The sequence below is a fragment of the Acomys russatus genome, chromosome 18, assembly GCF_903995435.1.
Source record: "Acomys russatus chromosome 18, mAcoRus1.1, whole genome shotgun sequence".
NCBI classification, from domain to species: domain Eukaryota; kingdom Metazoa; phylum Chordata; class Mammalia; order Rodentia; family Muridae; genus Acomys; species Acomys russatus.
Window position 1 is genome coordinate 61,839,070 of NC_067154.1, and position 12,090 is coordinate 61,851,159.

The 12,090-nt window shown below is 50.1% G+C and overlaps 2 protein-coding genes across 2 annotated transcripts in view; both read left to right on the forward strand.

Moving 5' to 3' along the window:
* Pcca (propionyl-CoA carboxylase subunit alpha) overlaps positions 1-12,090 on the forward strand; it is an 842,751-nt gene that overhangs the window by 203,806 nt on the left and 626,855 nt on the right. The window lies entirely within an intron of this gene.
* Positions 1,353-12,090, forward strand: part of LOC127202348 (citramalyl-CoA lyase, mitochondrial-like) — a 120,218-nt gene continuing 109,480 nt past the window's right edge. The window contains exon 1 of the mRNA XM_051161029.1: positions 1,353-1,432. Within this exon, the coding sequence (XP_051016986.1) occupies positions 1,377-1,432 (56 nt within the window). The 5' untranslated portion in view covers positions 1,353-1,376. The remainder of the gene's footprint in view (positions 1,433-12,090) is intronic.

The following is a 12,090-nucleotide window of genomic DNA, read 5'->3' on the forward strand; positions in this document are numbered from 1 at the left end:
ATACCGTCTATCTAGGGCAGCTGTATTTATGAACTGCGATGCAAAGATGCAATCTGGAGCCAGGGTGGAGCTCGGTGGTAGGGTGTCTGCCTGGCACGGACTAGGCCCTACGTCTACTCCCGAGCATATTATTAAAGGGCCTTTAAATATCTACATCTGGGCCCAGGTGACCCTCGGATCCCTGCATCTTTCTCTATGCCCGCTCTAATTTGCCCTGAAGATGACTTTCACCCTCCCCTCTTTCAAAGCTGTACGCACCTACCCTTTACCCCTCTCAGGTGCAAAAATTGCAATATTCTCTTGTGTGCATGTAACCAAAGCTTTATGTGACTTAGGAGACTTGAGCCCCTCAGAACGGTGATTTATTCTTGGATGGCCATAGAGAAGTGTGACAGGACAAAGGGAATGATCTAGAATCCGGAGACAAGGCCTACCAGCTCAGTCTGTTAGCACATGGGTAAGTTAAAGATGAGGTGAGGGCCCCTGATACTTCTTTGGCGTCAGGCTCCGTTTTGGCTGAAAGGGGCGCACAGGCTGGGGCCCGCGGTGGAGACTGGAAAGTGGAGTGGTCCTTATCGGGTGCAGGCAAGAGACTGGGGTGGGTGTGGGGGCCTCACAGAGGCGTCAAATAGTTTGCCCTGTTGGTATCACATACAAAGCAGTAACAGCCCCGCGCATATCCCGCATCCAGGTTCCCACCTTGGCTGCGTAGGGATTCTGGGATGTAACTTAAAAAAAATCCAGCTCCCACAACGTTTTCAAGTGTAAATTCAGAACGAAAGGAAACAGACAAAACTGCACAGCCAGATCGTGGAAAGGACCAGACACTAGGTGGGGCAACACTGGATTAGGGGAGACGGGCCTGTGTGCGCTGCCGCCGCCTGCTGGAACCCCCAGTTTCCCTCGGTTTCTGGAAGGCCCGCGGGCAGTAAAGGGGGCCGTGTGGGTCCCCAGCCTGTGCGACTCTGCGTCTTCCCAGCTGCAGCCTATTCGCACGGACCTCGTGCAGCTCGTTCACCGACTGTGTCAGAGGCACGTTGACAACGAAAACAAAACAGAAGCTTTTCGGAAATCTGAATCAGCCCTGCCAGAGAAAATCCAAATTTCCCTAACTCGCTTCAGAAGTGCGGCGAGACTCGGGTTGGGTCACCAAAGCCTCCGCGCGGAGAACCGGGAGAAAGGAACCAAGGGTTAGACCGGGAGAGTGGCCTAGAGCAACTGGCGAGCGGGGGAGGGGCGTGGCCAGCGGGGCGGGGCGGGGCCAGCGCGAGGCCGGACTAAGGAATTGGGCGTGGCCAGGGTGGGCGTGGCCGGGCGAGAGACGTGGGCGTGGCCGGGCGGGCGAGGGCGGGGCGAGGGCGGCCCACGTCGGGAAGATGGCGCTGTGTGTGCTGCGGAACGCGGTGCGCGGAGCGGTGGCGCTGCCCAGGCTGTGAGTTCAGGTCCCCAGTACCCGCCGCGCGGCGAAGGCGGTGGCCAGAGAGGTCCCGGGAGCCTGCACGGGCGCTCCGGCCTGCAGCCTCTGTGCCTCCCGTCCTTGACCTCTGCCAAGGTCGCTGCAGCTGCTGCCTCCCAGTGGGAGGGCTTTTGCGTGGACCTGGGCAATGGGTACAAATGGTGCTGGATTGGCAGGGCTGTCAGCCCGCGCGGCACGTGGCGCGCCGACTTTCTAGGGGCGCTCCGCAGGAGCTGGTCGGCAACACACCGGGTTCCTATGTGATGTTTGGTCTCTGGACCTAGTAAAGGCAGCTCAGGGTCTCAGTGAGCTTTTTCCAACATCGGTTCATGAAAAACACTGAAGTTTTTAGGTGGAAAAAAAAAAAGCATAATGGTTTTTATATATTTTGAAATTTTCTTTGGTTTAACAAGAGACAACTGGTCTCATGTCGTCAGCTTTGGAGTAACTATTTGAAAGTAATTCCAGGTCTTGGAAAGCAGAGGCAGGAGGATGAAGGTTCAAGGTTAAGTTCGTGTGCATGTTTATGTAGCAAGTTTGAGGCCAGCCTGGTCTACAGCATAGCCATGCTAATTGGTAAAAGATCTGTAGACTGTCAGAGACCGGACATGCCCGGTGGCCTCCTGTATTATCATGAGAAAACAGGGTCCAAGAGCTCCGGTGACCGTCTCAAAGTCCCATGGACTGATGGAGCCAAGTTGGTGCATGGTCTAGTGGTTTCTACATCTTTTGCGCTTCATGATTCACCCAAACCCACATGGTTATAGGCATCCCACTTTCTCCATCACCTGTGACCGTGCACCCTGCTCAGGGACTCAGTCCTGAAACCAGAGTGGCGGCTAAAGAAATGGTCCCTGGCCTACAGAGAAGGTCCCTTGGTCTCTATGGTTTGTAATGACCGCCGCACAGTCACCACTTCTAACAGTCTTGGAGCTTAATGTGAAATGCTTTGCCCCCCCCCCCCCCCCCCCCGCGCGCTCACCCTGCCCTCCCTCATCACATATTTGAGTCCCTGCTAAGGGTGCTTGGCGTCACTGAGCCAATTGTGTTAAGTTCGTGTGGTCCTCCAGCGCCCACTAGAGTCAAGTGATGCTGTCTCTAATCGCGATGTCTGTAGGATTGAATTTCAGCTTTGGACAGGGTGGGGCTCCTTCTGGTGGGCTCCGCTCTCATTTTTCGAGTATCTGACCCATTGCTGGGCAGGCAGGCAGGGGCCATTCCAGACTTCCAGTCTTGATCCTTGTCCCCAGTCCTCCAGCATTTGCCCCGAGTTCTAGACTTCTGTTATCCACGCTGCTGCCTGTGGCCGTGCTGGATGTATATAAATTACCCAAATTTCAAGGAAGAGAACATGAACCCCGCCCCCCATCTATCAAAATAGATGTATACAACCATCTGTAGCCATTTACCATGCTACACATGGGTTCTTAGGACGTCTCCAGCTCCAGTACATCACTACAGGGAGCTGATTCTCTTCTCCCACCGTGCGCTCCACGTTGTCAGGCCTGTGTAACAGGTACTGTGATTGCTGGTCCATCCCTTTTAGAATGTCATAGAATTTGAACCACACGGTGTGTAGTCTTTTTAGATTGGGTTCTTTTGTTTGACAGTATGCACGTGAAACTCCCTCATGTGTCTCATGACTTAATAACTCATTTCTTCTTGCTGCCGAGTAACACTCTGTTGTGTGGCTATACCTCAGGCGGTCTATGCGCTCTGCTGTTGAAGGGTGCTGGTCGCTTCCAGTTCTTGTTGATTGTGCATGAGCGTTCACTAGGTGTGTGCACAAAGGTTTGTGTATAGACATAATTACCTAGTAATGTGACGGTTGAATTACTTGAGAAGATTGTGTTTAGCTTTAAAAGGAAAAGCCATAGTAGCTGCGCTGTGTTGTTGTTGTTGTTTGTTTGTTTTCTGTGAATGAGAGCCCTGATGCTTTGCAAACTTATAATTTGTCATTGTTGGCTAAAGAACACTCAACTCTTCTAATGGGGGTGCAGTTGTAGCATCTTGCTTTCAGTTTGTTTGAACTTGAAATCCCCTCGAATGGCGCTGTGCTGGATTGAATGAGAACGCCCCCCCCCCCAGGCTCATATATTTGGGTGCTTGGTCCCAGGTGGTGAACTGGAGGTGTGGCCTTCCCGGAGGCGGGGTGTCACCAGGGTCAGGCCTTTGTGAAACCTTCCAAATGTTGATTTGCCATCTGTGTATATTCTTTTTGTTGTTGTTGTTGTTTTTCGAGACAAGGTTTCTCTGTGTAGCCTTGGCTGGCCTGGACTCGGTAGACCAGCCTAGTTGGTCTCGGACTCCCAGAGACCCGCCTGCCTCTGCCTCCCGAGTGCCGGGATTTACAGGGGTTCGCGGCTCATCTGTGTATATTCTTTGCAAATTCCTCCCAATTATTCGCCGATTTCTGACTGGGCTATGTGTGACACTGTGGTACAGTAAGCACTGTTTCCTGCAACAGAGCCCTACACCACTGGGCTCTCCTGAGTGACTAGAGTGTCTGGGGGGCTGCTGATCTTTGGGGTCCCGCCCCTCTCAGGAAGTCCACGATGTGACTTTAAAGCTCACCTGTGCTGGTGAGTGTTTTTATCAACTAAGCCTAAGCCTGAGTTTTCTGAGAAAATGTGTCCATAAGATTGGTTTGTAGGCAAGCCTGTGGGGCATGTTCTTAACTAACAGTTGATGTGGGTGGACCCAGCCTGTTTGGGGGGGGGGTGGGTCCATTTCTGGACAGGTGGTCCTGAGTTGTATAAGAAAGCTGTTTGAATAATCCAGAGGGAGCAAGGCAGTAAGCAGTGTCCCTCCATGGCCTCTGCCCCAGGTCCTGCCTCCAGGTTCCTGCCTTGAGCTCCCTTAGTGATAACATGTGACCTGAGAGTTGTTGGTGGAAATAAACCCTTTCCAGTTTTATCACTGCAGAGAAACCCTGACTAAAAGACTAACTAAAGCCTGTGGGATGTGGTGCTACCGCCAATGGGAGTGAAGATTGAGCTGCTCCCGAGTAGCCAATGAGGTCATCGATCATGTCTGTGCAAGGAAGCTTCCATCAGAGTCCGAAAGGCCAGGGTTTGGAGAGCATCCAGATTGCTGAACACGTGGAGGTGTGCTTGGAGAGGGCGTAGAAGCTCCTGCCCTTCCCCACACCCTGCCCTGTGCAGCCTTCCATCTGGCTGCTCATCTGCACCCTGCAGAACATCCCCGCTAGGAGTCAGTCTCAATGGCTTCTGCGAGCCGCCCTAGCAGTCCTAGGAAGTGAGCCGCATCCAATCCAATAAGAGTGGAGTCTTAGGAACTTCTGAATATGGCCAGTCAGAAACACAGGAAAGCACCCAGAGCTTCGGTTCGCCTCTGAAGTGGGGGTGGCCATGACCTCTAAGTGTGTGGGAGCCGGTTCTCACTAGCCCCAGCTGGGAAATGTCAGAGTTATGTCTAGGTGGTGTCTGCAGGAGGGTACATTTCCTGGGCATGTGTGAGCCTAGTGGAGAGTCTTTTTGGCCCTTTGCTTGCTGTTGAGTTTTCTTGTTGCCAGTGTGTATCAGCGACGGTTTGTCATCAGATCTGTATTTTGGAAACATTTTCCTTCAGTCTGTGGCTTTTCTCAGCATTCTCTCTAGAGTGTATTCCAAAGAGAAAGTGTGTCTAATTCTAATGCGGTCCCACTTATCACTCGTGGATCTTGAGAGTTCCCCTTTCCCTGTACTGTGTTTTGGAAGGTCAACAGTGCTGTGTGTTATCTCAGGTCTACGGCCCCTTCAGTTGCTCTGGGCAGTTTGTTGAGGAATCATCCTTGCTTCGGTGTCCAGCATCAGCTGGGAGCATCAGTAGGTCTTTCTGGGCTCTCTGTCCCACAGTTTGATGATGCTTCTGTTGTTTTTCAGATGCCGCCCTCTTTTTACGCCTGCCTTGTCTGCTGTGTTGTGACAGCTCTTCTGGGACTTTTGCTTTTTTCTACATAAACTTCAGAATTAGTTTGTTAATACCACAGACTAACATGCTAGGATTTGATGGTATTGCATCGGGTCCATATAGTAAGTCAGAGGAATCTTGAGTCTTGAGATTGGAGGGACGGCTCAGCGGTTAAGAACACTGGCTGCTCTTGCAGAGGACCTGGGTTCAATACCCAGTACCCATATGGTCTCACAACCAGGAACTCCAATTCCAGGGGATCTGGTACCCCCCTTGCTTCCCTCAGGCACTGCACACAAATGATCCACAGATATTCATGCAGACAAATCATTTATGCACATAAAATAAGTCACTTTTAAATATGGAGGCATGCTGGGCAATGATGATACATGTTTTTAATGCCAGCACTTGGGAGGCAGAGGTAGGCGATCTCTGTGAGTTCGAGGTCAGCCTGGTCCACAGAGTGAGTTCTAGAACAGACAGGGTTATATAGAGGAACAAACCCTGTCTGAAAAAAAAAAGGAGGGGGAGGGGGAGACGTGTGTGTGTGTGTGTGTGTGTGTGTGTGTGTGTGTGTGTGTGTGTGCAAGGTTCCTATTTTTGCTACTCTGAATATAGAGTTTACAGTTACAGTAAACATCAGCAGTTTACTCACAGCATTTTGTGCTGCTCAGTGGCCTTGTTTCTCTGAATTTATCTGATCTGGATGTTGCATTTGTACATTGTTCATCCCTGGGTTTGTAGCTCCCTTCACTTGGCATAACACACTGAGGCCTTCCTTGCCTGTGCTGCGCTGTGCACCAGAACTTTATTTTTATAGGTGGTCACATGCTGCCAAGCGTGTACCGCCATTACGTCCTCATGGATCCAACCTACCTTTGACTCACACTACTTCATCCCAGGAGATGCAGAAATGTCCCTCACTGTTCCCCACTCGAGAGCTGGTGGGACTCAGGCTATTTGATACACCTGGGAGGAGTAAGAAAACACACTCCAAGAACAACACTGAAGGCACAAGACTCTTGTTTTCTTGGAGTTTTCCCACAAGCACTCAGAACTCTCACACAACCTTTTTGGATCAGGTTCTGACAACTTATATGTATCTGTCTTTATTTATTTTTCCTTTTTGCCTCGCTTCACTGTTGCAAATTCAGTAGTGCATTGTTGTAACTTGTATATACTTATGCATATTTATTTTCATTACTTAGTTTTTTATTTTCTTTTCTTTTTTTCTTTTTTCGAGACAGGGTTTCTCTGTGTAGCCTTGGCTGTCCTGGACTCACTTTGTAGACCAGGCTGGCCTCGAACTCACAGCGATCCTACTGCCTCTGCCTCCCGAGTGTTAGAATTAAAGGTGTGCACCACAGCGCCAGCCTCATTACTTAGTTTTTTGAGACAAAGTCTCACTATGTAACTCTGGCTGGCCTGGAACTCACTATGTAGCCCAGGCTGACCCTGCATTCACAGACTGGCCTGCCTCTAGCTCCCAAGACTTGGGCACTGCCACACCAGGTCAGGGATTCAGTTATCCAAGAAGATGCAGGGAGAAAGCTGGGGTAGAGCTGGGCTCCTTCGGGGAGGGGCTACTGGTATGGCTCATGAATTTTATTAAGGGGGAAAAAGTTGCTAATTATAAAACAATACAGTTTTCCTGCCGCTAAAAGCTGCTGTGGTGTGTTCGGCATAGCTCACTTGGTTTTTTCTACACTTTGCTCATGTTCTCAACAGGTTTAGAATTTTATTAGGTAATAAAGATATTATGGAGGAAATGGCATTTGTGTTTTCATATAGGTCACTTGGGTATGAATATAAATCCACTACCATTCAAGCAGCTCCATTTTATTTCATGTTGTTTTTATGGCTTGCTGCTGCGGTTGAATGTGCCCCTCAAAGTCACGTGTTGGGAATGCAACCCCAGAGCAACAGCGTTGTGAGGTGGGACCTTTAAGAGGTAATTAGGCCATGACTACTCTGTCCCGAGAGTGGACTGATGCGGATATTCTGTAAAGGGAGTGGCTTTGCTATGAAAGCGAGTCAGGGGTGGGGCCAGGGGTGGGGCCAGGGGTGTGTCTCTGTTGGTAGTGCTTGCTAGCAGGTATCCCAAACTGACCATGGTGGTACTCACTGCAATACCAGGACTCTGGGGGTGGAGGATTGTAAGTTCAAGGCCATCCCGGTCTATGTGAGACCTTGTTTCTAAATATCTAGATAGGCAGCGTTAATAGAGAGTTAAGTAACACATAAATAAATGTGAATTTAGCTACTCCTTCCGCGTCTCCTTTGCTTGCAGCGCTGAGGATCAGGCTAGGCTGCCAGGCACCATGCAGAGGCGATGCCTAGGATCGCACCGGACAGCTCCAGCCAGCGCTTTCGCTGTCGCTGTCATTCCGTCTGCTACGAAATGACTCATGGAGACGGCACTCAGAAATGTGAGGAAAGCTATAGTTTCTTTTCTTTCACACTTGCTTTTGAGACAAGGTCTCACCGTCTATCTAAGATTGGCCTCCAATTTGTGACCCTCAATGCTAGATTCCACGAATGCGCCGTCATACCCATCAATGCGCGTGCCTTCGTACCCATCAGCAATGAACTTTTCTGTGAATTACCCACTCTACGGCATAGGCACGGCAACAGGAAATGGACTAAACCAATTAAATAACTTTCTCAAATGACCCAGTTAATAGATGGGCCCCAGCATTGAGCTTCCTTTTGTCTCATTTTCCCCCTCGCACCGGATTTAGAGAAGTGTTTGTTATTTATTTTTACTTTATTTTGTTCTTATTTTAGGATACTAACCTAATAATGCAGATGCTTTAGTGGTATTGCTCCACATGACACACACACACACACACACACACACACACACACACACACACGCAGACATGCACGCACACATGCACACATGCACACATGTGTGCCAGCCCATCTTTTAGAGTTTCCTCCTGATTGTTTTAGAATGTGTGTGCATGCTTGTGTTTATGACCATGACCACAGTTGTTCGTTTACTCTATTTCCAAGTTCCCTTCTGCTGGGCATTGCAGGGGTAGCCTCCTGGGGACCCCTGGAGGCATCTTTTGGCATGTGAGCTTTCAGGCTCAGAGCCTTTGCTGCCGGGTGACTGCTGTGGGGTTACCTTGCAGAAGGATCTGTTGATGCTGCCGTGGATGCAGGCCACCTTGTGCTGCCCTTCTGCCCCTCTGCTTCGGTATTAACAGGCCCATGCTTGGGAAGAGAAGTCTAAAATGTGGTCACAGAGCTGGCAGTGCCAGGCACGCAAAGACCCCTGCCTCTGCCTGTCCGCCCCGGCTGGCACGCTGACTTACCAGTAGGCCATGTCTTTCTCTCAGCGAGGCTTTCGAGAGCCACAGAGATGCCCATTAATAATAAAGAACCAACAGCCAGCGTCCCGGCGGCTTTAATAAGCACTCTGCACGCAGGGGCCTGTGGCAGCTGCCGGGAATGGCTCATGGTCTGCAAGTGGCCACAGGACACCTCACATACTGATTTACAGAGCCATCCAGTACTGGGAAATTTAAATGACAACAAACACTTTCCACTTTATTATCCCTCGGCCCCCCTCCGCGAGAGCCACACTTAATTTATTCATTTTCTAAAATTTACAATTCTTTGTTTTTGTTTTTGAGACATGGCCTCACAGCATATCTCTGGCTGTCTTATAGACTAGGCAGCCTCAAACGCTCAGATTTTCCTGCCCCCAGAGTGCTAGGATTACAGGTGTGTTGTCTGTACGCACCGCGCACACACGGGTGCTGACGGCGCAGCTCGGGTGGAGAGGGCAGAGGGCAGCCCTCAAGAGCAGCTTCTCTCTTCCCACGGTTTATGTCTGGGACAGAACTCAGGTCATCAGACCTGGAGGCAAGCACATGTGTGCCCTGGGCATCTTGATGGCTTTCTCTTTTTAAATGGTATTTCAAAAATTGTGTGTGTGTGTGTGTGTGTGTGTGTGTGTGTGGTGTGGTGTGTGTGTGTATGTGTGATGTGCATGGTGTGTGTGTGTGGTTTTTGTGTGTGTGGTTTTTGTGTGTGTGTGGTATGTGTGTGTGTGAAATGGGTATGGATTGTGTGTGTGTGTGTGTGTGTGTGTGTGTGTATGGTGTGTGTGTGGTGTGTGTGTGTGTGTGCATGGGCATGTGTGGGCGCCTCTGAGCCCTACACTGGGGCACTTGTGTGGACATCAGGAGGCAACTTGCAGGGGTTGGTTCTTTCCTTACGCCATCTGGGTGCGTGGGAGACTCAACCCCTCACAGTTCTGACGGAGGCGTCAAGTGTCTGTGACCTCAGCACTGGGGAGGTGGACACCAGAGCATCCGGCCTCAGCTGCAGAGTGCGGCAAGCTTGGGCCACAGGAAGTCCTGTCTCAGAAAAGAAACAAAACAAAACAGTTCTGTCTCTCTAAAATGGCCTCTTTCCCCTGTAATACAGCCCCTCTACAGATCGCTTGAGGAAATTTAAGTGTATATGGGTCATTAAAACAGTGAAGCGTTGACACACACACACACACACACACACACACACACACACACACACACACAGGTTGTGAGTGGAGACTTCTCCTGTTCTCTCACCTCACACCGGCCTAGGGCGAGGGTTCACTTACCAGTTGTAGGTTTCATGCAAATTAAAAGTTTAGCATAAAGGAAGCGCTCAGGCCCTGTGCCAACTGTAGCTCACGGCGGAGGCACTGGAGGGCGCTCTAGCTACGGAGATGTGGCGGATCTCTGCGGTGGGCAGCGCCTCACAAACAAGCCGCTTTTCTCAGCTAGGTGGGCGGGTTTTCCTGTTCGTCCTTTAAGACAAATGAAAAACACGCGTCTACACCGCCCTATGAATGGTCGGCTTAAGACTTGATAAGAGACTTAAGTCGCACTGTACCCTTCCCTCTCCTCGCTGCCCTGGGCCGCCTGGCTCTGCTGTGTGCCAGCCTGGGACATTTAGCTCCTTAGGTCTCAGGCCAGATGCCACCCACCGGGGAGGTCACCAAAGCCCAGCACACCTCACCCCACCGCACACCCCCACACCCCATCCACCACCCACCCACACCACCCACCCCCACACCGAAGCCCAGCACCCACCCCCATCCCGCAGCCACCTCTGTACCTCCTCACGCGGCCTTGCCTCTCTCATAGCTTCCTCTCCCAGAGGATCAGGTGTTTATTTCTTGACTGGTCTGTTTGACCTTCTTCCGGGGAATATACAAATATCCCCGACGTTAGGCCTGCTCATCTGCTGCTTTTGAAGCAACAACCCAGGTTAAAGTTGCCATGTCAGGAAAGGCATTCCTGAGCTGCCGACCTGATGGAGCAGCGTCCAGCCCGGTGTGCACAGAGCCCAGATCTGATCCCCAGCACTGTAGGAACCCAGCAGGGTGCTTGTTGGAGGCCTGAGAAGTGGAGACAGGAGGATCAGAAAGCCTCATGCTCAGCTAAGTAATGAGTTTAAAGCTAGCCTGGGCTACCTGAGACTTGGAGAAATAGGGAGAGAGAGTGAAAAAAGAAAAGAGGAAAAAAAAAAAGGAAGGAACTACTGCCCTCAAGTAAGAGAACCCTGAAGAATTCAGAAATGTAGTAATATAAAATGGCTTTTTGAGCTTTGAGGTATTTTGGTTCAACCTGGGGCATCTCATTTCTTGTTGAGCTTATTTGAGCTCAATTTGACCAGAGTTTGAAAATACCACCGCCGCCGCCACCACCTGGGCAGGGTGCTACACAACTTTAATTCCACCGCTTGCGAGGCAAAGGCACATAGACCTCTGAGTTTGAGGCCAGCCTGGTCTATAGAGTGAGTTCCGGGACAGCCAGGGCTACACAGAGAATCTCTCACTCAAAATGAAAGAAAATAATAATAATGATGATGATGATGAAGAAAATGCTGGATACAGCTCACGTCTGTAATCGCAGCTTCCCCTGGGAAGCCAGGCGTGGAAACAGCAGGCGGTGGAATATACAGAGCAGCAATAGGAACAAGACACCCACCTCTAAAACAAGGTGGAGAGAGAGAAAGGACTGGAACCTCCATGAGGTGGGAACCTGACATAGCCAAACAAATAAGCTCTTTCAAAGTGTAGTGTGTGGGAAGGCAGGGGTCGGATCAGAAGGGTTAGGGGACGCTGAGGGATGGAGATGGTCAAAGTACATTGTATGACGTTTTCAGTGAACTAATTAAAATATATATGCACAAAGAAAAGGGGGGGGGGTGGATCTTGATTGAGGAAGATACCTGACATTGACCTCTGGCCTCCACACACGCATTGGCACACACACATGAATGTGCACACCAGCATCTACATATAACACACAAATACACACACACACACACACACACACACACACACACACAGGACTTAGATGTCCTACATTTTATGCTGATCCTCAGGTTTGGACTTAGAAAAATAGAGATCTGTTTGTTTATTTTTTAGATTTTATTTTATTACTTTGAAACATTATGTAACCCTGGCCATCCTGGATCTCACTGTGTACACCATCTGGTCTTGAAATCACCTGCCTCTGCTTCCCAAGTATTGAGATTAGAGGTGCATACTACCACACTCGGTAAGACTTTTTTTTTTTTTTAATCTTTTAAGATTCATTCATTTCCTGGGTGATGGTGGTGCACATCTTCAGTCCCAGCGCTTGAGGCAGTTGGAATCTCTGAGTTCAAAGCCAGCGTCTACAGAGCAAGTTCCAGGACAGCCAGGGCTACAC